Source organism: Prionailurus bengalensis, chromosome B2 (genome assembly GCF_016509475.1).
Source record: "Prionailurus bengalensis isolate Pbe53 chromosome B2, Fcat_Pben_1.1_paternal_pri, whole genome shotgun sequence".
NCBI lineage: Eukaryota > Metazoa > Chordata > Mammalia > Carnivora > Felidae > Prionailurus > Prionailurus bengalensis.
Window position 1 is genome coordinate 62,650,897 of NC_057349.1, and position 27,334 is coordinate 62,678,230.

The 27,334-nt window shown below is 35.3% G+C and overlaps 1 protein-coding gene across 2 annotated transcripts in view; it reads right to left on the minus strand.

Annotated features, from left to right (window-relative positions):
• Positions 1-27,334, minus strand: part of LMBRD1 (LMBR1 domain containing 1) — a 122,397-nt gene that overhangs the window by 30,415 nt on the left and 64,648 nt on the right. For both annotated transcript variants that reach the window (XM_043591731.1, XM_043591730.1), the window contains exons 9-13: positions 24,045-24,197; positions 4,494-4,558; positions 4,285-4,387; positions 3,147-3,251; positions 1,063-1,212 (exon numbers count right to left, since the gene is read on the minus strand). In XM_043591731.1, coding sequence (XP_043447666.1) covers positions 1,063-1,212; positions 3,147-3,251; positions 4,285-4,387; positions 4,494-4,558; positions 24,045-24,197 — 576 coding nt within the window. The remainder of the gene's footprint in view (positions 1-1,062; positions 1,213-3,146; positions 3,252-4,284; positions 4,388-4,493; positions 4,559-24,044; positions 24,198-27,334) is intronic.

A 27,334-nucleotide genomic window follows, 5' to 3' on the forward strand; every position in this document is an offset into this window, starting at 1 on the left:
ATTTTTCAACCATCAGTAATATTATGTATGGTACTGATGGAAGGCTGGATGTACTTGTTAAATTTTTGTTCTTAATTACATGTTAAATAAAGTAAAGAAAGAAGGAACTACATGATAAAAAAAAGGAGTGATCTGGGTAGATAGTAACCAAAGACTCCATTAAGAGCAAGTCTTGAAATAGAACCTGAAACACAGATTTGATTTGCATTATTAAGTAGAGCAAAGTATTTTAGGAAAAAGAAACAAACCACACAAAGGTTAAATCAGATATGGTCAAAATATTTTAATATGTCAAAAAATCCAAACTAGCTGTCCAGTTACAACTAGGAACTACAGCTGGCTTTTTGAAAGATCAATATCAAGAAAGAGTGTAACAGGTAAGAGGATACCCATTATGTTAAAAGGAAGCTCAGACACCCATAAATAAAATATTTTTAAAGCCTCTTCTGTGGGATTCACAGGACTGATGACAAACTTTGCTCATCAAAATTTTGGAGGAAGTCATATTAATAAAATTACTTGAAATATTTATTTTAGAGAAAATATTGTGAGTTTCAATAGAGTGCTGAGATAAAGCTCAGCACCTTGGTACCAGGGGATCCATTAAGGAACTATTATAATAGAATTCAGAGTGTTATTAAAAAACTTGTAAGAAACAAATATAAATAAGTTCAAAAATAGAATGAAAATCCTATTTTAGCAATATTAAACTTAATCTGATGAGCTATTACCTTATTGGAGTCTTGAAAAATTAAAAACTGTTTTTAAATATCACTATCTTTAAAATGTCACAATAATGGGGACACCTGGCTGGCTCAGTCCGTTAAGTGTCTGACTTCTGCTCAGGTCATGATCTTGTGGTTCACGGGTTTGAGCCCCATGCTAGGCTTTGTGCTGACAGCTCATAGCCTAAAGCCTGGAGCCTGCTTCGGATTCTGTGTCTCCCTCTCTCTCTGCCCCTCACCAGCTCACTCTCTCTCTCCCTCTCAAAAATAAATACTAAAAAAAAATTTTAAATAAAAAAAAATGTCAAGATAATGAAGTTTAAAATTTTACACTTACCTCTATTAAGTAATTTTGGCTTCCATACATAACATATTGGGGAGCAAGACTATAAATCATGTAACTAGTGTGAAGGACAATAAGCAGAAGTATCATGCAGAGAAATAAGAGTGCCTGGGGCCTCGTTCTACCTCTTCTAATTTTATATAGCTGCAAAGAAAAAAGACAGTAACAATATTTCAGCAATATGTTTTATTTGTATGGCACTAAGTCCTGCTCATATGTTAAAGGTAATGACACAGTTCAGTCAACCATTTCTTTCTTCCAAAATAAATATTAAGAATTCTTAATCATTTTGGGGCACCTGGGTGGCTCAGTTGGTTGGGCATCCGACTTTGGCTCAGGTCATGATCTATCTCACAGTTTGTGGGTTCGAGCCCCATGTTGGGCTCTGTGCTGACAGCTTGGAGCCTGGAGCCTGCTTTGGATTCTGTCTCCCTCTCTCTCTGCCCCTCCCCAACTTGCGCACGTGAGCGTGTGCTCTCTCTCAAAAATAAATAAACGTTAAAAAAAAATTTTTTTAAAGAATTCTTAATCATTTCAAAGGATTATGAGAATGACAAAGACAATTCTTTCCCTGCAAATCTTTTAGGTGTAGATTTATGTTTCCTTTAGTCATAGCAAAGCATCTATATTCAAAGGATCCTATAAATGATCCATGAAAAACTCAAGACCTAGAGAATATGTTAGTATTCAGCTGGTTTGTTTCCAGACAAATCTTCTAAACTTATTATGTAATAGCATCTGCTAGAAGCTTATAGAGCTAAGAAGAATTATGAACTATCACTAATTCTATCCAAAAATTAAAGGAATGAGTTTAAACTGTAGGTATTAGTAATATATTTGTGGTTTTATATATTACTGTACAAGAACAGACATGTCACATGTTTATAAATACTCATTTCTATGAAATACTCATGACATCCTCCTACCATACTGTGATAAATTCTAGTTTAAAATAATTTATAATAATCTGATTGTAAATATTTTCATATATATCTATAATAGAGAGAAACTAAAACATGTGGGATCAAATACAATGAGCCACAGGACTTTCTTCATTTCAGTGTCAGAGAAAATTTTTATTTTAGCAACTAAGATATTACTTCCCTGTTTTATTAATAGATTTTAGGACAACATAGAGTAAATGAACTCCAATTCTGGATGAGATGAAAACATGAACACCTAAAAATTGACATTTCCCAGTTTCCCTTACATCTCATCATAGCTAGCAGTGATAAAATATTAAACATCAAAAGGAAAGAAGTGTGCTGGGGATTTGTGGGAGTGCTGCTTTATTGATAGAAATGTTTTTCTAATGGAACTTGAACAGGATAAACGGAGCTGCAGCAGCCATATTATGATCATACGGGAGAAGCCAAGAGAATTACAGAGATGTCGGACTTGACACTTTTGAGCTACAAAGCAATGCTAGATTTTTGAAATTTTCCACAGCAAGAAATCTTTTATTAGTTCAAACCACTATTTAACTGGGTTTTCTTTTACTCACAGCAGGAAGTAGTTTCTATCTGAATCACCTTCATCTTAAAATTCTTAATTTACCTCAAAATGAGTGTAAGAAGAAAATAACTTTTTCCAATCATATAGTAATCTTTAACTTCTAGTAGGAAGAGCTGTCTTTTGAGCTATAGTGTATCCATCTGTACTTCAATACTTCCATGCAGCCAAACACTATGGAAAAAATACAAGGATCTCTGTGCCTTGGCATTGTTGACATTTTGGGCTGGATAAGTCTTTGTTGTGTGAGGCTACCCCGTGCAACACAGAGTGTTTAGCAGACTGCCCAAGCCTCTACCCACACTACACACCAGTAGCACCCACTAGTTTTACCAACTGAAAATATCTCCTGACATAGCCAAATGTACCCAGGGGACAAACCTGCCCATACAAACCACTGCTCTAGGCAAAAAGCATTTTTATGTTACCATGAAGTGAGAAAGCAAATATTTCCATCGCTTTTAATATCAAAATATTTACTTTTATATTATAAATCTAGGTTAATTTGTAGTAATGGAAATTACATACAAAATGAAAAAAAATCAAAATAATATTGTTATACTTACTCTAACCCAAAAGAACCATATGCCAATGTTTCGAATTCCTGCCATTGAAGTAAAAATAAAGTACATAATAATAATTGTTATAAGAATATAATCAAGAGGAAACACCTGAAAAAAAGATAAAATTAAATTTAATACACAAACAATAGGAGTTCTGGAAGTCATATAAAGTTAACTGAAACTTCATTCATATTTGACAAATGTTTAAAATACCAACTCTGGGGGCGCCTGGGTGGCCAGTCGGTTAAGCGTCCGACTTCCGCCAGGTCACGATCTCGCCGTCCGTGAGTTCGAGCCCCGCATCAGGCTCTGGGCTGATGGCTCAGAGCCTGGAGCCTGTTTCCAATTCTGTGTCTCCCTCTCTCTCTGCCCCTCCCCCATTCATGCTCTGTCTCTCTCTGTCCCAAAAATAAATAAACGTTAAAAAAAAAAAAAAAGAAAAAAGAAAAAAAAATACCAACTCTGATTTAGATCAGGCTGCTATGATAATACAAAAAAAAAAAATAATAATCCTCCAAAAAAGAATTACTAGATTGTTACTAAATTGTTTAGTGCCACTATCCTAAGAAAAATCCTGTAAAAAATTAAACAAAAATTACATTTATGTATGGAGTAAAAGACTTCATTAGTTCAAAAATAGGAATTCATTGGAAAAGTTCATCTTAGGTATTATAATGTATCCCAAATCAAATTACGTATAAGAGTTCAGTAATATGTCACTATAATAATCTTGAAAGTACTATTATTTTTTTTTTTAATTTTTTTTTTTTTTCAACTTTTTATTTATTTTTGGGACAGAGAGAGACAGAGCATGAACGGGGGAGGGGCAGAGACAGAGGGAGACACAGAATCAGAAACAGGCTCCAGGCTCTGAGCCATCAGCCCAGAGCCCGACGCGGGGCTCGAACTCCCGGACCGCGAGATCGCGACCTGGCTGAAGTCGGACGCCCAACCGACTGCGCCACCCAGGCGCCCCGAAAGTACTATTATTGATGTAGAAGTCATATGTAAATGAGCCAAATCAGCAGAAGCCCAAGCATATATTGCCAAGTATCAATAGTCTGTTAACATACTAGTTTGACAGAGTGTGAGAATGTTTGCTAGAGAAGAAAATGACTGATTTTTTTTTCCTTTTACTCACTGTTTGTAGAACAGGCAAAAGCATATTCAGTGGGTTACTCAGGTTTGCTCCAAAAATTATAAAACCAGAATCTATTCCAGCTGAATGAAGAGCTTTATCCAAACTAAAACAACAAAAAATTATAAAGAGTGAATTTATACATTACACTAGCACATTTTTAATTAACTTCACAGGATGTGTGCTGTACAGAATATGTGTACTATACTCACTTTGATAGGAAGAGAGAAATTACAAACAGCAATGCAACTAAGATGAAAAATATTCCCCAAATGATCTAAAAGCACAAAAAAATATCATTAAAATATGATTTTAAAAGGTGATATTAAAAGCACAAAACCATTATGCTCAATATGAGTTGCAAGCATACGACAACGATCCAAATAAAATGATCCAAGATATATTTTAATTCAGTATATAATCCGAGGCATTCATCATCTAAATTTTCATTATGAGGCTATTTGACTCAAAACACATACACAAAAGAGACAAAGTATTTAAAAGTCTTTATTAGTAAGTAAACAAAGGAGACTCTGCTAAGTCACATAAAAGGTTTATATTCAGTTAGACTGAAATATAAACTTCAAAGATAAATGAAAAGTACATTAAGACTTACTACATACACAAACCAAAACCATGAAACTCATCAGGTTATATAAACCTTTTGTCAAAAAGGGAACTTGGAACATTTTCCCCACAGATTTTTTATTCAGACATACGCACACACACACACACACACACACACACACAAATTCACAGTTTTTGCTTACATGTTGTGTAGTAACTAACTAACTAACTATGGCCCAGAACAGCACTGAAGACATTGTCATGTTAATATTTCTGGTGAAGAAATGTATTAAGCATTGTAATTAGTAGAATACGTTTCCTTACTGTATGAACCTTAAATTAGAGATGGTAGAAAACAAGCAAAAAATTTTTGGAACTGGGTCTCTTAAGAATAAAAATGCCTGAGGGGCGCCTGGGTGGCTCGGTCGGTCAAGCGTCTGACTTTGGCTCAGGTCATGATCTCACGGTCTGTGAGTTCGAGCCCCGCGTCAGGCTCTGTGCTGACAGCTCAGAGCCTGGAGCCTGTTTCAGATTCTGTGTCTCCCTCTCTCTCTGCCCCTCCCCTGTTCACGCTCTGTCTCTCTCTGTCTCAAAAATAAATAAACGTTAAAAAACATTTTTTTATTAAAAAAAAAGAATAAAAACGCCTGAAATCTATGTCAGTAATAATGTAGGTTCTTTTTTTCCCTGACATCTTCCCTAAGTTCCAGCAACAAGTAGGCTGAAGAGTCCACAAAGTCAGAAGAAAAAAAGATTCCAATTAAGCAGAGTTCGGTGTTTTTACCTTCTCTTTTGACTGGAATTGATAGGAATAGATGGATAATGTAATGAATGTGATAGTGTTTTCCACCTTACTTCACATGACTGAAGTACATTTTAGAATTCTGACAGGATAAATGAAGTAAAACAGCATCCTACCCCACATATAAAGATGAGTTTTGGAATAAATTTTAAGCTGTGTTCCTGGGAATTCTTCAGTTCTGAGAGAGTGCCTTTGGAACTCATTGGGAAAGAAAGTTGGCAAGAGAAGACCAAAAAGGCTATAGTCATTACTTGAAATAGAAAACAATGCATGTACCTGGAATTTCACATAAGAATTCATTTATTTAAAAAAGGTCTCGGGGCGCGTGGGTGGCGCAGTCGGTTGAGCGTCCGACTTCAGCCAGGTCACGATCTCGCGGTCCGTGGGTTCGAGCCCCGCGTCGGGCTCTGGGCTGATGGCTCAGAGCCTGGAGCCTGTTTCCGATTCTGTGTCTCCCTCTCTCTCTCTGCCCCTCCCCTGTTCATGCTCTGTCTCTCTCTGTCCCAAAAATAAATAAACGTTGAAAAAAAAATTTAAAAAAAAAAAAAAGGTCTCACTGCTAAAGAGGTTCGAAGTGACTCCTTTATAGTAACAAAAGTTCATTAGTAGAAGCTATAAAGGAGCTTACAGTCTTTTTCTACTAGATTTGAGCACCTTTATTTGATACCTAGGTGAGGACAATATGATTACACTGAGGATCAAAAAGTGAAACCTATTACTTCCTAATAGACTGTTAATAAGAAATAGCTTGTAGAATGAGGGAGTATAACTACCAGATACCAAGTAGTAGTAAAAGAACATGACACAGAAATAGCAAAAGTTAAAATTCCCTTTCCTTGATGTCGATTTTGGGGAAGAAAAAAAAAAGGAAAAAAATCCTTGACTATTTTCCCAATCTGTTGGGATATATGACCCAGAGTTCAACTGTTTAATCATAGCTACTTAATAGAATAAATTATAAATGTAAAAAGATAAATTTTATAAAAACCTAGAAAACAACATACATTTAAATGAGAACTTAAATTAGTACTTGAACTAAGTGGAAACCATGACTTAAGAACTAAAACTAATAATGAAAACAATGTCTCACTAAAGACTATCAAGGAAGAGAAATTATAAAAAAGAAGTGAATTGAAATTCTGGAGTTGACACTGATAAGAAAATTTCATTACAAGGGTTAAACAGCAGATTTGGGCAGGAAAGAAGAAAATATCATCAAATTTAAAGGAACTGAGAAGACCAAGTCTGAGGAACAGAATGAAAAAATAATGAAATAAAGTGAACAGAGACTCAGACACATGTGACACCTTGAAACATAGCAATATAAGCTCAATAGGATTCCCACAAAAAGAGGAGGGAAAGGGGCAGAAAGAAAACTTCAAGAAATAATAGGCAAAAACAATCTAAATTTGATGAAAAATAGCCTATGCATCCAAGAAACTCAACAAAGTCTAAGAGGAATAAATTCAAAGACATCCACACCTAGACATGCATAAATGGAGGGGAGGGCAAATCAAAGAGATCTTGAAAGTAACAAGAAGGAAGAGACTCATGTAAAGCAGATTCTCAGCAAGATTAACAACTCATTTCCTATCAGAAACCATGAAGGCTAGAAGACAGTAGGAAAACAAGTTCGATAAACCTAGTAGTTTCTTATAGTTGAGTTTTAAGAGTATTTTATATATTTTGGATTGAAGCCTATTTTTTAAGTTTTTTTTTTAAGTTTATTTATGTTGAGAGAGAGAGAGAGAGAGAGAGAGAGAGAGAGAGACAGCGCAAACAGGGTAGGGGCAGAGAGAGAGGGACAGGGAGAATCCCAAGCAGGCTCGGTGTGGGCAGTGCAGAGCCTGACGGGGGACTTGAATTCATGGAATCCTGAGATCATGTGACTTTCTTTTTTTTTTTTAGTAGGCTTCACATGCAGCGCAGAGCCCAACACAGGACTTGAACTCACAACCCTGAGATCAAGACCTGAGCTAAGTCAGATGCTTAACTGACTGAGCCACCCAAGCACCACTGTGACCTGTCCTTTTACTTCCTTAACAGTGTCCTTCACAGAGCAGTACTTTTTAATTTTAATAAAGTACAAGTTATCCATTTATTTCTTTCATGGATCACGCTTTGGTGATGTATTTAAAAACTTACTACCATACCTCAGGTCACCTAGATTTTCTCTGTTACTTTCTAGAAGGTTTATAGTTTTTGTTTTGTTTTGTTTTGTTTTTTAATACAACAGGTCTATAATTCACTTTAAGTTTTGTGAAAGGTCTAAAGTCTATGTCTATGTTCATTTTTTTTGTGTAGATGTCAAATTCTTTCAGCACTATTTGTTTATAAGAGTATCCTTTCTCCAATGAGTTGTCTTTTCTCCTTTGTCAAAGATCAGTTAACCTCATTATGGGTCTATTTCAGGGCTCTCTATTCTGTCGCACTGGTCTATGTGTCTCCTCTTCCACCAATACCATGCTGTCTTGATTACTGTAGCGTTAGAGTAAGTCTTGAGGTTGGGTGGTGTCAGTCCTCTGACTTTGTTCTTAGGTATTGGTGTGGCTATTCTGGGTCTTTTTTCCCCCTCCCACATATGTTTTATAATCAATTTGTGAATATCCACAAAATAACTTGGGATTTTTATTGTAATTGCATTAAATTTATAGGTCAAGTTGGGAAAAATTGACCTCTTAAAATAATGTTGTTTTAGAGACATAAATATATAGAACAGAAACCAAGTTTTTCCTGTGTATTAATCAGATATGAATCATGTAACGTTCATTAAACCACATTAAAGAGGTGAAACGTTATAATCTACAAAGAATACCAAGTAAGACATTACTTTTTTCAGAGTAAAAATACTATCAATGTTACTAACTTGCCATGTGACGTTATCTAAAGCAATGATGGATCAACTGTCCAGAAAATTTTCCATTACCTACAAAGAAAATTTATGTTCCTCTCATTAATAGCATACCATTCCCCCAAATCTCTTCCCTTTCCCTTTTACTAACTTTAAAACCCTGTGTTCTTTTCTTTCATTTAAATCAGTGGTTCTAAATTGGATATATTCTACCCCCCTTCAAAAGGACATTTGACAATGTTTACAGAAAGTCTGTCATGATTTGAGTTGGGCAGGGGTGTTACAGCAAGCAGGTAAGAATGCTGCTAAATACCCTAAAATGCACAGGACAGTAGTCACCCTCCCCAACAAAGAATTATTGGGCCCCAAATGTCAACTGTGCTGAGACTGATAAAGTCTGATTTAAATTGAACCCTGAATGGTCTTAGAAAGCAGCATGAATAAGCTATCACTTTAGCAAAAATAAACTTTCAATCACTGTCTTAAAATCATTTGTGTTTTGAGATGCTAATTAGCCTACCATAAATCTCTTATCCTAGAATTTAATACTGTCTGACAATGTGAAACAAAACCTCCAAACAGTATAGAAAGAAATAATTTAGGATCAGTTTTTTTTTTTTTAGGACACACCTCTTATCAAATTTCATAGGTGAATTTCCTATATCCATAAAATAGCTTTTGTGTATACAGAAATATAACCCAAAAAAGTAGAAAGTTACCACACCTAGAGACTCAAATAATAGTTACAAATGTAAGATAAAAATAATTTCTATTGTATCTTATTATTTTTGTTACCTTAAATAAAATACCATGTACTGCTTCCTTTTTTGCCTTTTTCTAGTTTTCTTACTCTTTAATAACAATGAGGATAGGAAACAGAAGCATGTTGTCCCTTTATAACTACTTAGAATCTTGTTAACCAAAGAGTGGTCATGGACCATCAGCGTCAACTGGGAGCTTGCTGGAACTTGCTGGAGCTTACACACCCTTGGGACTTACCAAAGGTGGACTGGATCTGAATTGTATTTTAACAAGAGTCCCAAGTAATTCTTATGTTACAATTGAGAAACTGTGCCTTAGAAAAGTCATTTAGAATATCAGATGACTACAATAAAAAGATACCACTTCAACCCAGGTTAACAAGCGTTTGAAAAGATAATTCTGGAATGGAGAACTGGATTTTAATTTAACCTAAACTGAACATTCCTCTCTCTAGAAGCCCATCTGACATTATGTGTCCAGTATTACATAACTAATGGCCATGGGTCCCAGGTCCCCTAAGTCTAAGTAGCAAATCAATTAGTCTTCAAGACTTTCCTCAGAGGTAGAAGGTTAATACATAATTTTCATTATCAAATCTTGATAGGACATTGTAAGTTATAATTCTAGGAAAAGAATTCAGTTTCTTTACATGTTGCAAGTGTTGTACATAAAGTTTTTTAAAAAGTTAGAAGATCAATAATATTCAGCTCTGACTACAAATTATTGTATTTTAAATTACAAAGAATCTCATAGTGATTTGTTAGGGTAGTACTAGCTAATGGTATTTGGTCATTGTTCTATACTATTCTTATAGAAGAGACTTTCATAAAGATTGACATTAAAAATGAGAGTGGTAAGGATAATGCCAAAATCAGGGTGGAGGGGAGGGGGAAGTAGGGTGGTCTAGTAGAAGTTAAGATTTTAAAGCCTTATTTTGCCATAATTTCAGATATATGAGAAAACTGCAAAAACTGCACAAAGAATTTTGGTATACCTTCCAACTAAATTGTCCAAATGTTAACATTTACCTTGCTTTATCATTCTCTAGGTGGCTGGACTGTTTTTGAGAATAAGCTGCAGAAAAATACTTTAATACCTATGCTCCAAAAGCAAATTCTTTCACATAATCACACTTCAACTATCAAAATCAAGAAATTAATATTGATATAACACTATTATATAATCTATAGACTTAATTCAAATTTTAATTGTTCCACTTAAGTCCTTTAGAGAACAAAGTTGTGTTGTTGTTTTTTTTCTGGTCCAAAATGCAATTCAGCATTATACTTTGCTTTTATCTGTTTAGTACCCTTTAATCTGGAACAGTTCCTAAATCACTTTTACCTTCATGACCTTTATATTTTGAAGAGTCCAGGACAGTTATTTGCGTTGTCCTTCAATGTGGGTTACCTATTTCTTTACAATTATTTATATTCAGTTCATGTATTTTTGGCAGAAATGACAGAGGCACAATCGTATCTATTACCCCATTACTGATGAGCTTAACTTGGATCACATGGTTAAGGTGGTTTAAGCCATGTCTTTTCACTGTACAATTACCACTGTCCCCTTTATAATTAGTAAGTCTTGTGTAGAAATAGTGAGATTATGCAAATATCCTGTTATCCCCAAATTTTCACCTTCTAATTTTATTTTATTTTATTTTTTATTTTTTTTTCAACATTTATTTATTTTTGGGACAGAGAGAGACAGAGCATGAACCGGGGAGGGGCAGAGAGAGAGGGAGACACAGAATCGGAAACAGGCTCCAGGCTCCGAGCCATCAGCCCAGAGCCTGACGCGGGGCTCGAACTCACGGACCGCGAGATCGTGACCTGGCTGAAGTCGGACGCTTAACCGACTGCGCCACCCAGGCGCCCCTCACCTTCTAATTTTAGTATTCACTTATTTCTCTTGCAAGAAACAGTACTGTATGTGATGTTTGCCAAATACTGATTTTCTAATTCTGACATTTATTCTACATTTATTAGAATGCCACTGTAGGGTAGAGCTTTCCTTTCTCCATTTACTTATTTCTATTATTATATTCATATATTTTGATACTTAAATGGTCCCAGGTTTAGGAAGCAAGAGCCCCTTCAAGCACATTCCCTTATCATACTCTAGCTATACTTCTGCACTTCTTCTCTGTCTGACATAAGCAGGTGTGGGCTTATATACTTTCCCAGCACCAGCCTCAGCATCAACCATTTCTCCAATCAGCCCGGTTTCCTTTCAATGAAGTTAGTGTTTTATCTATTAGTTGAAACATACACATAGAAATTATTGATCTAGTTTTCCTCTCTCATTGTTCTCTCATTTTATGTTTACTTTTTTCCTTGTGCTTTCTGTTGGTTTACTTTGCTCCTTTGCTAGCCTTGCATGCTTGGAATTTAGAGTATATTTTTATCCTTTCTTTTTTATTGATAAATGTGTTTAAGGCTTTGAATTTCCTGATCCTTATTTCATGATCACCGTTTTACATGTATCTCATAGCTTCTAATATGATATTTCCATCATTAATTTTAAGAATTTTGAAGTTTGTTTTTATTTCTCCTTTCCTTTCACCCAAGAGTTGCTGAATACAAGGTTAATTTCCAAGTGAAAAGTGTCCTACTTTACGGATTTTATTATAATTTCTAGTTTTAATGCTGCATTGCAATCAGGGAAGAGGTGTTTGTAATATATCTACTCTGTAGAATTTATTGAAGTTTCTTCATGACATAATATATGATCAATTTTAGTGAATGTTCCATGTGCACTTGGAAAGTATAGACTCTATATTGGGATTTAAAGTCCCAAAGTTATGATATACCTTATTGACTTAGGTCTTCTATATTCTTAATCAATTTTGTGCATCTGAAATGTCTTACCCTGAGTATGGTGCTATGTTATTCTCCTACTATTAACATATTTCAATCTACGTCTCCTTGAATATCTCATACTTCTTGCTTCATAAAGGTGGTTGCTGTGTTCTTTGGTACGTAACTATTTCATCTTCATCATAACTTACAAATTTTCCTAATAAGTATATTAGTTTTCTATTGCTACAGTGACAAACTACTACAAATGTAGTGGCTTAAAACAACATCTACTTCTTATTCTGTGGGTCAGAAGTCTGGGCACAGCACAGCTCAGATGCTTCTTTGCTTAAGGTGGCACAAAGCCAAAAGACCAAGTTGTCAGCAGGGCTGTATTCCCTCCGGGAGGTTCTGGGGAAGAATCCCTTCATGCTCTTTCAGAGTGTTGATAGAATTCAGATCCTTGAGGTTGTAGGGCTCAATACAGGGTTGTAGTCTTTGATGGCTATCAGCCTCTCAGTTCCTTAAGCTGCTTGCATTCCTTTCCATACTGCCCTCTCCATCTTCAAATTAGTAATGGCAAGCCAAGCCTTTATCACATTTTCACTATCCCTGACTTACCCTTTATACCACATACATCTCTCTGACTCAGGCCAAAAAAGTTCTCTGCTTTTAAGGGCTCATGTTATTAGACTGGGCCCACACAGATAATCCAGGATAACCTCCTAAAAGTCTGTAACCATAATTGCATTTGCAAAGTCCCTTCTGCCACTTCATGTGGCTACTATAAAGGGTTCCACAGATTAGGGCATGGAAATCACTGAGGGAGGAGAAAAGGATTCTATCACAAAAAGTATCCTTCTCTGTCAGACTTAATGTTTTTCAGCTTGAAATTCTACTTTGTCCAGTATCAAGATCGCTATACGTTTTCTTATCATTTCCATTTGCCTAGTATATCTTTTAATATACATTTTTAGCCTTTGTCAATCTGTTTTAGGTTATACCTCACTTTGTGAGGAAAATTAAAATTTTTCTTTTAATAGCGAGTTAGGTCCACTCATATTTTTTGATATGCCTGGAACATTAATCTCAACATATATTATTATCTGAGACTTGCGTGTATTTTATATTTCTCGTGTTTCTTTGTTAATATGTTCTTCACTCTTCCATTTTTAAGTCCTTTTTGTCAAGTAGCTTTATACTTTTGTTTCAGTGCATTTTAATTTTTCAAATGCTCTTAGCCCCTGTTTTCATATTTAGCCCTTTAATATAAAGTTGATTAGTTTTTATGTATCCAACTCCCACCTACTACCCATACAGTAATCTATAAGAAATTCTACTTCTCTCTCTTAATTGCACGATTTCTGTCTCATCAGAACCTATGTTTACACATATTCTCACCCTTGCCCACATCTTTTCTTCATAGATCTGCAATATTAAATATTCACCATTACTTCTTTTGCTGATGTTTTCCACCTCATCTCTTGGTTGGTTAGAGCTTCGCAATTAGTGGATTTCTCAAGAGACCGTGGGTACAGAATTCCTTAAGTCCTTAAATGTTTAAAAATCGCTTTTCTAAAAGATAGTTTGGCCAAATATAAACTTCTGACTTTGCACTGTTCATTTAGGCCTTTTTTAATGTCCCCCTGCCCCATTCTTGCTTGCTTTATGTTTTTTTAAAAATCTGATAATAAGTCTAACTATGTTGACCTTGTAAATCAGTGGATTTTTTTTTTTTTAACTTGGAAATCTTAAGGACTCTTCTTTAATTCTGAAGTCAGTGTTACAGGAAAATGCACATAAATTTTCCCAGGTATAAAGTGGCTATTTCAATGTGTAGATTTCATGTCTATTTTTAGGTCATTTTTTGGAATTACAACTTTAAATATTAGTTCCACTAATTTCTTTTGTTTTGCTTCTTCATGGACCAATTAAGCTTCTCCTTCTCCAATTAAACACATGTAGTTTTTCCTTCTCTTCCATTTCAACACTTTTTGATTCTTTTCACTTCTTGTTTCTTTCTCTTGGTTGTTTCTCCTACCTTTCTTCAATGCTGCTTACCAAATTTTGAGTTTATTTTCCTTTGGACACCCTGTAATTTTGTTTTCATCTCTGTTTTCCTCTCATTTTTCCCACAGTCCAACTCTTCATGTCTCTCTGGTTCTTGGTCATTTCTGGTTTTTTGTTTTTGTTTTTTAAATAATGGTAAAAGATACATAACATAAAATGTATCATCATAACCTTTTAAGTGCACAATTTAGTAGCATTAAATACATTCACAATGTATAACCAATCTCCAAGAATTGTTTGTATCTGGCAAAACTGAAACTCTGTACCCATTAAACAACAACTCCCCATATCTCTTTCTTTCCAACCCCTGGAGGCCACCATTCTACTTTGTTTTCATGAATGTGACTACTCTGGATATCTCACATAAGTGGAATTACACAGTATTTATCTTTTTTGTGACCAGCTTATTTCATTTAACTTTTAGGGGCTTTCAGATCAATCTTAGGCCCACCTCTAAATTTCCCCTTTTCTCCCATGCAATTTTCCCCAGACTGACTATCTTTGTTTAAACACAAAGTTTTGCAATAAGAGCTGGAGGGAAGACTTGCTAGACTGGGAAATTTCTTTTTGTTTTTACTTAGAGGTACAGTTGATTCTCATTTGCAGATTCTGTATTTGCAAATGCATCTACCCACTAAAATTTATTTATAACCTTAAAATCAATACTTAGGGCACTTACATGGTCTTCTGGGATATGTGCAGGGTAATGAAAAATCTAAGCCACCTGATGTGCAAATTCCCAGCTAAGGTTGAACAAGGGTACACCCTTTCTTGTTTCAGCTCTCATACTGTAAACAAGTATCCAGTAAGTGGTCTAGTTAGCATTACATTGTTTGTTTTGTGCTTTTGTGTTGGTAATTTTGCTCTTTCAAAGAGCCCCCAGCATAGTGCTGAAGTGCTCTCTAGTGTTCCTAAGACTTAAGAAGGCTGTGATTACTGAGGATATACTTGTGTTAGGTAAGCTTTGTTCAGACAGAAGTAATACTGATGTTGATCTTACATCTACAGTTCAATGTTAATGAATCAACCATATATGTTAAGCAAGTCTTCTTAAACACAACACAAAAAAAAGATCAGTCATTGATTTTTTAAGACCCGCTCCAAGCTTTCCTATGCACTGGAGTTTCATTATTATACCAATGTAAAGATGGATTAGGTCACTTACAAGTGGGTTTATTCTTTATATGAACTACAATATCCATACCATAAAGTTACTGGGAATCTACAAAAGATACTGTAGGTTCCAGAAATTCCAATATACAATTACTATTACTCTAATTAGCATCTACATTAAAACCCCCAAAAAATCTCTCTCAAATAGTGATCAAGTAAAATTTGAAATGCACATTTATACATCCAGTAAAAGCCTCCTTTAAAGTTAAAAAGTGCCAGTCTTTTTCTTTAGACATACCTAAATAGTATGACCTAAAACAAACAATAAAAACATACATGCTTTAAATATTATTCTTAGAAAGGAAATCTGCTACATCTTTAAACATAGTTGTAGTAAATTCTAGAGGCTCCTGGGATGACAAAATATTAGTTAAAAAAATTAAAATATTCCCACACACCTTCAAAACAACTAAGCACTGTCTATGTATGATAAAACTATTTTTCATTGTTTGTTTACCTTATGAATTTTAGTTGTGTTTGTGTATGTGTTGGGGGGTTAGGAGATTAGTGGGACAAGTAGAAATATAAATTTTAATAGTTCTTTATTATGTGTCTGATTCAAATAAACAGAATAAAACAAAAATAATAAAATGCTTAAGAATAAACTTAAACAATGAGACAAAAGACTTATCCACTGAAAACTACAAAACACTGCTCAAAGAAATTCAAGTAGACATAAATAAATGTAAAGACATGCCATGTTCATGGACTTCAAGACTTAGTATTATTAAAATAACAATACTACTAAAAGTGATCTACAAAATCAATGCAATCTCTATCAAAATTACAATTTTTTTTATTTTCTGGGTTTTTTTTTTTTGCAGAAACAGAAAAACCCATTCTAAAACTCCTATGAAATTTCAAAAAACTCCAAATAGCCAAAACAATCTTACAAAAGAAAAAGTTACAAAACTCGCATTTCCTGATTTCAAAACTTAATACAAAGCTACAATAATCAAAATAGCTTTGTACTGTCATAAAGACAGATATATAACCAATGTAATAGACCCCAGAAATGAACTCTCCCATATATGATCCATCGATTTTTGACGATGGTGTCAAGACCAAAAGGTCAGTCTTTTCAACAAATGGTGCTGGGTCAAGGGCATCCAAATGCAAAAGAATGAAATTGGACCCTTAACCTTAATCATATAAAAAAGTTAACTCAATATAGTTAAAAAGACTTAAACCTAAGAGCTGAAACTATTAAACTTCTAGGGATAAAAAGGGGGAAACATCTTCATGGCACTGGACTTGGCAATTATTTTTTGGATATGACACAGAAGCACAGGCCACAACAGCAACAAATATTAAATAAATTGGACTTCATCAAAATTAAAAACTTTAGTGTATCAAGGACACTATCAACATAGTGAAAAGACAAACCAAGGTTGGGAGATAGTACTTCCATATCCTATATCTGATAAGGGATTAATATTCAGACTACTAAAAAAAAAAATCCCTTACAAGTTGACAACAATAAAACATAAACAATTTAAAAACAGACAAAAGACTTGAGTGAACACTTGAGTGAACACTTCTCCAAAGAAAATAATACACAAATAGCCATAATGAAATGAAAAGATGCTCAAGATCACTAATTATTAGGGAAATGCAAATCAAAGCCACCACAAGGTATCACTCCAAAACCATACAGTTGGCTATTATCAAAACAACAGAAAATAAGTGTTTGCAAAGATGGAAAGAAATTAGAACCCTTGTGCATTTCTGGTGGAAATATAAAATGGTACAGTCGCTGTGAAAAAAAAGTTTGTAGGTTCCTCAAAAAACTAAACACAAAACGGAAATGTCATCCAGTAATTCCATTTCTAAGTATATACTCAAAATAACTGAAAGCAGAGACTCAAACAGATACTTGAACACCAATTACCGCAGTAGTGTTATTCACAATAGCCAAAAGTTGGAAACAACCCAAATGTGCACCAACAGATAGATAAGCAAAATGTAGATTACATACACAACGGAATGTTATTCAGTCTTAAAAAGAAATGACGTTTTGATACATCTACAACATGGATAAATCTTGAAGATATTATGCAATTTGAAATAAGCCATACACAAACGAACACAGTAATAATTCCACTTATATGATGTACCTAGAACAGGCAAATTCAGAGACAGCAGGACAGAGGTCATCAGGGGATATGGGCTGGGGGTGGGTGTGGAATGGGGAGTTATTCTTGTTTAATGGGTATGGTGTTTCTGAGATGAAAAAAAGTTCTGGAAATGAATAATGGTGATTGTTACATAATGTTGCGAATGTTCCATGCTTAGTATCACGGAATGCACACTTACAAATGGTTAAAGGGTAAATTTTATATACATTTTACCACAATTTTTAAAAAGCCTCAAAAAATCTGTGATATAATTATGAACATGTATTTATAACTTTCTATGTAAATACAAGAGGTATGTATATAATATAAGGTATATATATATATATAGTAAAACCAAAAGTTGGATTTAAAACCTAACAAATCCATAGGTTACCCAGGCCAATTAGCTATACAAGCTCGAAGTATGCTGTCAGGTAGTTAACGAACATCAGACTGTATTCTTAGAAATGTGTTCAGTATTATTTCTGAAAGTTGTTTTAAGAAGCCATTAATTTATTCTAATTAGATGCTTAGTTTTATAAATGTCTACAACATAAAACGGGTATCTTCCCTTGAGTTCTATGGCAGCATTTAAGAAGTTGAAAAATTTTAAATATAAACCTATAACAATAGCAGCTGCAATCTCCTGAGCTGTTTACATCAAAAGGCATTAACACTACATACATTATTTTTTTTAATTCTCACAACAAAAATAAGGTAAGTATATAACTCCATTAGTGAGTTAAGGTGAGAAAAGTTAAGGTTTAGAAAGGTGAAGGAACAGAGTTTGGACAGCTGGTTAGGATCAGAGCAAGGACTCAAAACCAAGTGTATGCAACAGCAAAGTCCATGCCTCTGAAATGAGGTATGCATACCCTAAGAATGCAGAGCAATGTGAAACCACAAGATCATTAGGTTTCTCATGAGGATTTACTCTTATGAAAAAAAATTATAATATTTTGTCATAAAAAAAAAACAATCGTAGAACTGAATTTTTCCATTTGTGAAAATTTAAATCCAATACATTTTCTTTTTTTTTTTTTTAATTTTTTTTTTAACATTTATTTATTTTTGAGACAGAGAGAGACAGAGCATGAATGTGGGAGGGTCAGAGAGAGAGAGGGAGACACAGAATCTGAAACAGGCTCCAGGCTCTGCGCTGTCAGCACAGAGCCTGATGCGGGGCTTGAACTCACGGACGTGAGATCATGACCTGGGCCAAAGTCGGACGCTTAACTGACTGAGCCACTCAGGCACCCCTCCAATACATTTTCTAATAAAAGAAACATGGATCAGAATACAGATTAAAAGGCAATATTAGCACAAAAGTTTGAGATGGAACATAACTTCAAAGGAGTTTTCTATCAGGAGAGTCTCATGGATTGTAAGTCACCTCCGGCAGGTAGGGAGCAGTGCAGAGGGATGAGTGGACCTGTCTCTACCTTCTTCCACTAGGACTACTTAGATGCTAATATTTAAGAAGCACTAAGAACATGTATCTTCCACTTTATGAACTATATCAACTATGCACAAACACAGAAGTGATAATAATTTTTATATTTCATTTGAGTAAAAAAAAGCAGTGTTTATCCCGTCACAATCATGTTAAACCCTCAATTTTATAACAATTTAAGTTTGTATCCCCAGAGTTTTCCTTCAGGCATGCCTATTTTCATTCCTCACTGTTCCTAATTATTCCTCTTATTCTTAACCTAGGCCCAGAAAATGAAAGAAAGGTAAGAATTTAGATCCATATTTCAAGAATAATACAGTCATATAACAAAAAGAATTAAGTGGTAAATTGATTGTACAGGAGGTTTGGGCCAGTGCAATAATGGGAAGAAAAAAAAAGCAATTGGGACTCTTACACTGGAAAGGAATAAATAAAACTGTCTTTAAGCATCTAACATGTTCATGTACATAAAAATTCCTTAGGAAACTATAATAAAGCTACTAGAAGTAAAAATTTAGCCAGGTTGCATGTAAGGTCAATGCACAAAAACAAACTTCTACATACTAAGAGAAGCCAATAATTCAGGATTGAAGGTAAACAAAATCATAAAATCTTCTGTCTTCTCACATGGAGGAGGGGATGAGAGAGCCCTCTGGGGTCTCTTTTATTAGGGCATTAATCCCATTCATAAGGTCTCAACCCTCATGACTTAATCAGCTCCCAAAGCCCCCACCTCCAAATACCATCACATTGGAGATGAGGATTTGAACATACAAATTTTGGGGGAACAGAAATATAAAGACATAGGTAAATTTATCAAAATATTTTCAAAACCTCTACATTGACCACTACAAAATGTTGCAAAGAGAAAGTTAAGATATCATAAATAAATGGAAAGCTATCACGTCCATGAATTGGCAGGTTCAGTATTAAAATATAAGCCAGCATCCATCTTGTCAGCTCAGATGAAAGAATGAGCACTAAAGGTTGTATCATCCCCAGGCAAGGCTGGACTGGCCAGGGAACCTGCAGAAATGCAACTCCACTAGCTTATAAACAAAGATATAATCACCAAATGTACCTAATGAAATCTCTAACATAAAGAGTAAAAGCATTTTTCAGATTCCAAGTCTCCTGAAATGGAAAAGACTTCCAGGAGACCAGACAAAGCAACACCAGAGCACCTGCTAACATGACCTTCTGGGCCTCCAATCAGTGGGGTCCACCTTCTCAGGAGGGCCTTTGCACCAAAAGTTGCCTTTAAAAACCCTCGTTTTTCAGGGCCCCTGGGTGGTTCAGTCAGCTGAGCATCTGAATCTTGATTTCAGCTCAGGTTATGATCTCAGGGTCATGGGATCAAGCCCCAAGTTGGACTCCATGCTGAGTAGAGCCTACTTAAAGTTCTCTCTCTGTCTCACTCTCTTTCCTTCTCTCTCTCTCTCTCTCTCTCTCTCTCTCTCTCTCTCTCTTTCTCTCACCCTCTGCCCCTCCCCTGCTCACACTTGCACTCTTGTGCTCTAAAGTTAAAAAACAAAACAAGGGGCGCCTGGGTGGCGCAGTTGGTTAAGCGTCCGACTTCAGCCAGGTCACGATCTCGCAGTCCGTGAGTTCGAGCCCCGCGTCAGGCTCTGGGCTGATGGCTCGGAGCCTGGAGCCTGTTTCCGATTCTGTGTCTCCCTCTCTCTCTGCCCCTCCCCCGTTCATGCTCTGTCTCTTTCTGTCCCAAAAATAAATAAAAAACATTGAAAAAAAAAAAATTAAAAAAAAAAAAAAAAAACACCCTCACTTGTAAGCCACTGGGAGAGTTCAGGACTGTGAAGCATTAGCTCCCTGTTATCCTGGGTGGTGCCACACCAATAAACAGCCTTTCTTGCAATAGGCTGGTATCAAGTTTTTACTTGCTTGCTGTGCATCAGATGGATGAACTGTCATCTGGTTCAGTTTACAGTATCAAGTGTCCCCAAATTTGCCTACAGATTCAAAGTAATCCCACTAGAAATCCCAGTGGGCGTTTTGTAATATTTTAAAATTTATATTGAAATGTGAAGGATCTAGCATAGCTAAAACAATATTGAAAAGAAAAACAAAACTGAAGAATCTAGACTACTTGATTTTGCGACTGATTATATAACACACCAATAATCAAGTTTTAGCATAAGGACGTATAAATCAATGGAGCAAAAGAAAAAGTCCAGAAATAGACCCACATATGCACATGATCAATTGATTTGGCAAAAGGTACCAAGGAAGGCCAATGAGCAAAGAATAGTCTTGACAAGAAAATGTTGCTGAAACAACTGCATCTCCACATGGAGAAGAAGCCCTTAAGGTATACCATCCCGTAAAATTAACTTAAAAATAACGACAAACCTAAAATATGAGTTAAACTGTAAAATTTTCAGAAGAATACATATCAGAAAATGATTGCTATAAAAACTTAAGGAACATCTCTTTGAATGACAGTGTTAAGAAAACATAAAGGCAAGCCATAAAGAGAGACAACATTCACAATACATATATTTGACAAAGTATTTAATCCAGGACACATAAAGAATTCGTAGCTCACTCATCAAACAAAAACTTAAATTTAAAAATGGGCAAAAGATTTAAACAGGCATTTTAGAGCAAATACACAGGGGTGCCTGCGTGGCTCAGTCGGCTACGCAGCTGACTCTCAGTTTTGGCTCAGGTCATGATCTCCCAGTTCATGAGTTCAAGCCCCTTGTTGGGCTCCAGGCGGTCAGCACAGAGTCTGCTTGTGGATCTCTGTCTCCGCCTCCCCCACACGCACACTGTCTCTATCTCTCTCAAAATAAACAAATACACTTAAAAAAACTCTTAGAGAAAATACACAAATGGCCAATAAGAATACAAAAAGTGCTAAATATCATTAGTCACCAAGGAAATGCAAATCAAAACCACAATAAAATATTATTATACAGCCATCAGAATAACTATTACAAACAGTTACAATATAAGAGCTGACAAGGATATGAAGCAATCTGAAATCTCACATTGCTGTGGGAATAAAAAATGGTACAACCACTTTGGAAAATACTTTGGTACTTTCTTAGAAAATTAAACATACATTAAACATTAGACCCAGAAATTCTACTCTTAGTTATTTACCCAAGGAAAATGAATGAAATGAAACACATCTACAACAGATGTTTACATCAGCATTATTCATAATAATCTCCAACTGGGAATAACTCAAATCTCCACTAAAAGGTGAGTGGATAAACCAACTGTAACATAGACACCAATCAGGATACTACCCAGCAATGAAACAGAATGAACTACTGAAAAAAAAAATGCAACATAGACAAATCTCGAAAACATTTTGTTGCACCAAAGAAGCCAGAAAAAGGATTATACTACACTCTATTCCATTTATATGAAATAATACAACACATAAAACTAAACCATAATGACAGAAGGACATCAACGGTCGTCTGGGGTCTGAGTTCAGTGGGAGACGGGAAGACATGGGGTAGTTTTTGAAGTGATGTGGGTCTTCTATATCTATATAGTTGGCAAAATCAATCTGCGCACTTAATAAAGTTGATTTAAAAATCCCTCTAAACTAGGTTCAGTGAAATAGGACAGAGCATGTTTAAATCAAGGCAGCTAATGTTAGAGACCAGGTTATAAATATTTATAAAGAAGCCATATAAAAAATTTAGAATTAAGATAAGGTTGAGGAGAAAAAAAAAAAGAAGAAGATAAGGCTGAGGAGGGTTTTAGCATACCTTTGGTATTACTAAGACAATCACCTTGCAAAAAAAGAGTGGTGAGTCTTTAACAAAATTGATTCTAACATAAAGTTTAAAAATACACAATAGGGGTGCCCGGGTGGCTCAATCGGTTAAGTGTCCAACTCCGGCTCAGGTCATGATTTTATGGTTTGCGAGTTTGAGTCCCGCATCAGGCTCTGTGCAACAGCTCAGAGCCTGGAACCTGCTTCAGGTTCTGTGTCTCCCCTTCTCTGCCCCTCCCCTGCTCACGCTCTGTCTCTCAAAAATAAATAAACATAAAAAAAAAAAAGTAATACACAATAGATCTAATTATGATATAATTTTGAAGAACTCTTCCAAAAAGGAGATTTTTAGGATGAGCAGCCAGTGCATTTCCTTATTTCCTTTCTAATTATAAGAGAAAGATAAAGCAGAACTCAACCTAACTAATCCTTTCATGGGGCTCTCTAAAACTTTTTTTTTTTTTAAACTTAGGTAAAACCCACTTTAGAGCCTCATCTTGCCTAACATTCTTTATACCAGTCTATTCGATGCACTTTGTAAATTACAACCTGCATACTGTTCTATACAAAGTTCAGGTGTTTGAAATGCCAGATACAGAATGGACAATAAAGAAGTCTGTTGCCAGCAGTTCTAGACACTTTTTAGACTCAGAGTTGTATTTTTATGCCCTTAGCTCAATCTAGGTCCTTAAGTATAGGTACCACTATCCAATCTGAAGAAATCAAGGCTAGCAAATGATCGTTTCAAAAAAGAAAAGAAAGAAATTAATGGTTTTCTGCCCTGAATAATACCTTTTTATATACTTTCAGAAATATACCACCTAACAAGGAAGCAAATTCTATTAATTTCAGTTTGGGTACCTGAGTTCTAAAGTGGGTCCCAGTTTTCCTATTTATAGAAAAGTACAAACTTGTGCAGCATGTGGGTGGCTCAGTTAGTTGAGGGTCTGATTCTTTATTTTGGCTCAAATCATGATTTCACAGTTTATGAGATCAAGCCCAGAGTCAAGACTCTGGGCTGACAGGGCAGAGTCTGCTTGAGATTCTCTTTCTCTCCCTCACTCTCTGCCCCTCCCCCACTCATACTGTCTCTCAAAAATAAGCATTAAAAAAAAGTACAAATTTTCAAAAATGTGCTGGCAGCACACATTACTTACCTATATTTTAATTTAAATTTCCCAACACCTCTGTTACAATACTTGTTTTACACATGAGTAAATGAAGTTCAGAGAGGTGTGTAACTTGCCCAAACTACCAAATGACAGAGCTATGATTCAAAACCAGTTTAACTTCAAAATTCATGCTCATAAGTATCATGCTATAATGCCTTACAAAGAGAAGTCATTCTCTCTGAGAGGTCTATATAAACTGAAGAGTGACAACATAATTTTTGAAAACTCCATTTACCTTCAGGGGACGCAGAGCACCACAAAATTTTGTCCACCAGCTGTTTTCAATGAATTCTAAGTGCCTCTCTCTTTTCCTAAGTGTTCGTAACCTTTCTTCAAATTGTTTTAAGGCGCGTTTATCCCTTGATGGCAAAGGTCGACCATCCTTGCTCTACAAATAACAGACCAAAATAAAACAGTTTTTTTACCATTAAGGTCTTAGTAAAGTATCCATCAAATTTAGAAAATCATGCAACAAAAGCTTTTTTTAGGTTGGATATCCCTCAGGCAAATTTACAAACTGAAAAATACAGACAACAACTAGGTGACAACACGAATCTCTGAACCAAGGTCAATATCAAAATGCAGATGTATATACATTTAATACTGAACTTCTTGATCCCTATTTTCCAAATACATGGTCAAGTTACGTGGAGAGACATAAATATCTTTAAAAATACCTTTTTATATGGTACTTTATTCAATTTGCTCAATTACTCTCCCTAACCTCCAAGCTCCTCCTATTCCTTAATATGTTTGGTCCTACCCCTTCTCTCCCTTTGGTGAGCGCAGGTTTCAAATATCAGCAGAGAGATGCAATACTAGTATGTGCTATGCAGAGGTTTTTAGAACTGCTGAGAACTTGCACTTTCTTATTCTGCAAGTACTTTTGCAAAATGAATCATGTTTTCTTTAGCCAACCTACTGACGGAAAACTCCCATCGATCTATGTTTATGTGATGCTTACTGTAACCATGAGCAGTACCTTTTCCATGGTCTCAAAGATAACAGTTTCCCACTTGAATTCTCCTGGCCCTAAGTGTCTTCAATTAGGTACAATAATAAACTACAGTAATATGACAACTGCTGAATATACAAAAAGGTGAAATGTAAACTTGGTTTTATTGGAAGCAACAAGAAACATATTTACATGTAACTACATTTTTAAAATATAAAGACATCAGATATTAAAATGTTAATATCCCTACTTAGGTTTAAGTAGGTTCTTAAGACACAGACAACAAAATTGTTCTCTAGCGTATCCCAGTGCAGGCTCATCTGAAATCATCAAAATAATGAAGACAACACTCAAATATCCTTTAATAAAGAAATTTACACAGTTACAAAGATCTCTTTACATAATGGCACTGCCATGCTCTTCTAGACCGAGCCATCCTCTTCCATACCTTACCATATTGCTTCTCAAACTTTATCATGCATAATTACCTGAAAAGTTTGTTAAACACAGATTTCTAGACCCTATGAATAAAATTTAGTTGGTCTTGGGTGGGGCCTAAAATTTGCATTTCTACCAAAGTCCCAGGAGATGCTGGTGCTACCCAAACAGGGACCATAGTTGACATACCTGAGGCTATATTTAATTATCTTCACTCCTTTAAGTCAAATACCATATGTACTATCAAATTGTATCCTCAATAAAAGGAACCTGGGAGAAAGGTATTTTCAGAAGGACTAAGGAGTAAAACAAACACTCCCTTCTAGAAGACAGATCCAGGCAATAATACTTCAAGTGTATGGTATGAGAAAGGTTTGGTACTTTGTACCTTAAACATTCAGTTTTTCTCAAAACTGCCATTCTATTATCCAAAGGATACCAGCAATAAAGTAGTTTTATTTAACAGCTGGCTTTCACTATTTCGGAAAAAAAAAAAAAAAAAATTAGTAAACTGATTTAAGGGTCCACTGAAAATAAATTCAAGTTATCTGCCTATTTGGTGAATATTTCAGTGGAGTAAAAGATAGAAGTCCATTCTGCTTTGCCTATTGACCAAACCAATATAAGAAGAATATTGGTTAGAGAAACAAACACCAGGATAGAAACTCAGCGGGATGCCTGGGTGGCTCAGGTCATGATCTCCTGGTTTGTGAGTTTGAGCCCCAAGTCGGGTTCTGTACTGAGAGCTCAGGGCCTGGAGCCTGCTTCAGATTCTGTGTCTCCCTCTCTCTCTGCCCCTGCTCTGCTCGCACTCTGTCTCTGTCTCTCAAAAAGTGAATAAATGTTAAAAAGTATATATTTAAAGAAACTCGGCAACTAATTATCTCATCTGGAAAAAATATACATAAAAAGTATATGAACACATAGCCTTTGTTCAAAAAAAAGTAAAATGTGAAAGAAAGCTTCCCTTCACACTGTCATCAAGTACTACTGCCCTTTCCTATTGTTATCACCATTAAGTAAATCAGTATCCTTACACACATTTTCTATGGATTTATATGCATTCATATATGCTAATATACATATAGTTTTTGTTATACGTAATAGCTAACATTTCTTGAGCACATTTCTTGTGCCTAAAACTTATCTGTTCCCTTACGTTTATTCTCCTTAAATCTTCAGAACAAAATTTTGAAGTTGGTAGTACTAGTATACCCATTTACTAGATGAGGAAAATAAGGCTCACAGATATTATAAATGCATGATAAGGAGAGCTAGAATTTGAACTGAGAGACTGATTTGATAATCTACCTCATTCTTTTTCATCACTGCACACCACAATATACCATGGTACCTTAATAAATACTTTATTTTTGAACACTTAAGACTGTTTTCTTTTGGAAGGGGAGGGTGTGCATTAACAGTGTGCATGAACATCCTTATATAATGAAGTAGGATACATTCCTAGACATCAGCTGCTGGATTAAACTTTACTAACAGGTGTGTTTGTTTGTATATGTACATGTCATATCACATAATTTTCTTTAAAAGCCGTAGACTTCACACTCCCACAAACAGTGTATCTATGCCCCAAATCTCATTAATACCTGACAGAGGTGAAAATGTTAAAGATTTCTAAAGATAAAAAAATAAATATATATAAGGAGTACTTCTAATTAGCACATCTCTGATTATGAAGGTGACCAACCATCCTGGTCTCTGTACTGCAAGTTCCATGTTCTGGAAAATCTCTCAGGTCCTAGGTGAACTAGGATACTTGGTCAACCTACTTACTACTAAAGAGCTGAAGCATCATTTTATAACTTTCACTGGATAGTTTTTCCTTCAGTAAATGCTATTTGGGTCTTTTGTTCAATATTTCTATGTAACGCTTGTCCTTTTTTCTTACTGACTGGAAGATGTTCTTTATACATAACCTATACTGCAGATTATTTCCTCACACTTTTTTGCTGGTTCTTTAACTTCCTTTTTGGTGGTACTTTTTGGGTACATAAATTTTAGAACATAAAAATGTAAAACTCACCAATGTCTCAATCAGCATTTGGGATTTTTGTGTGCCTCGTTTAGAAAGGTCTTCTATACACGAAGAAAAAACTTTACTTTCACTTTCT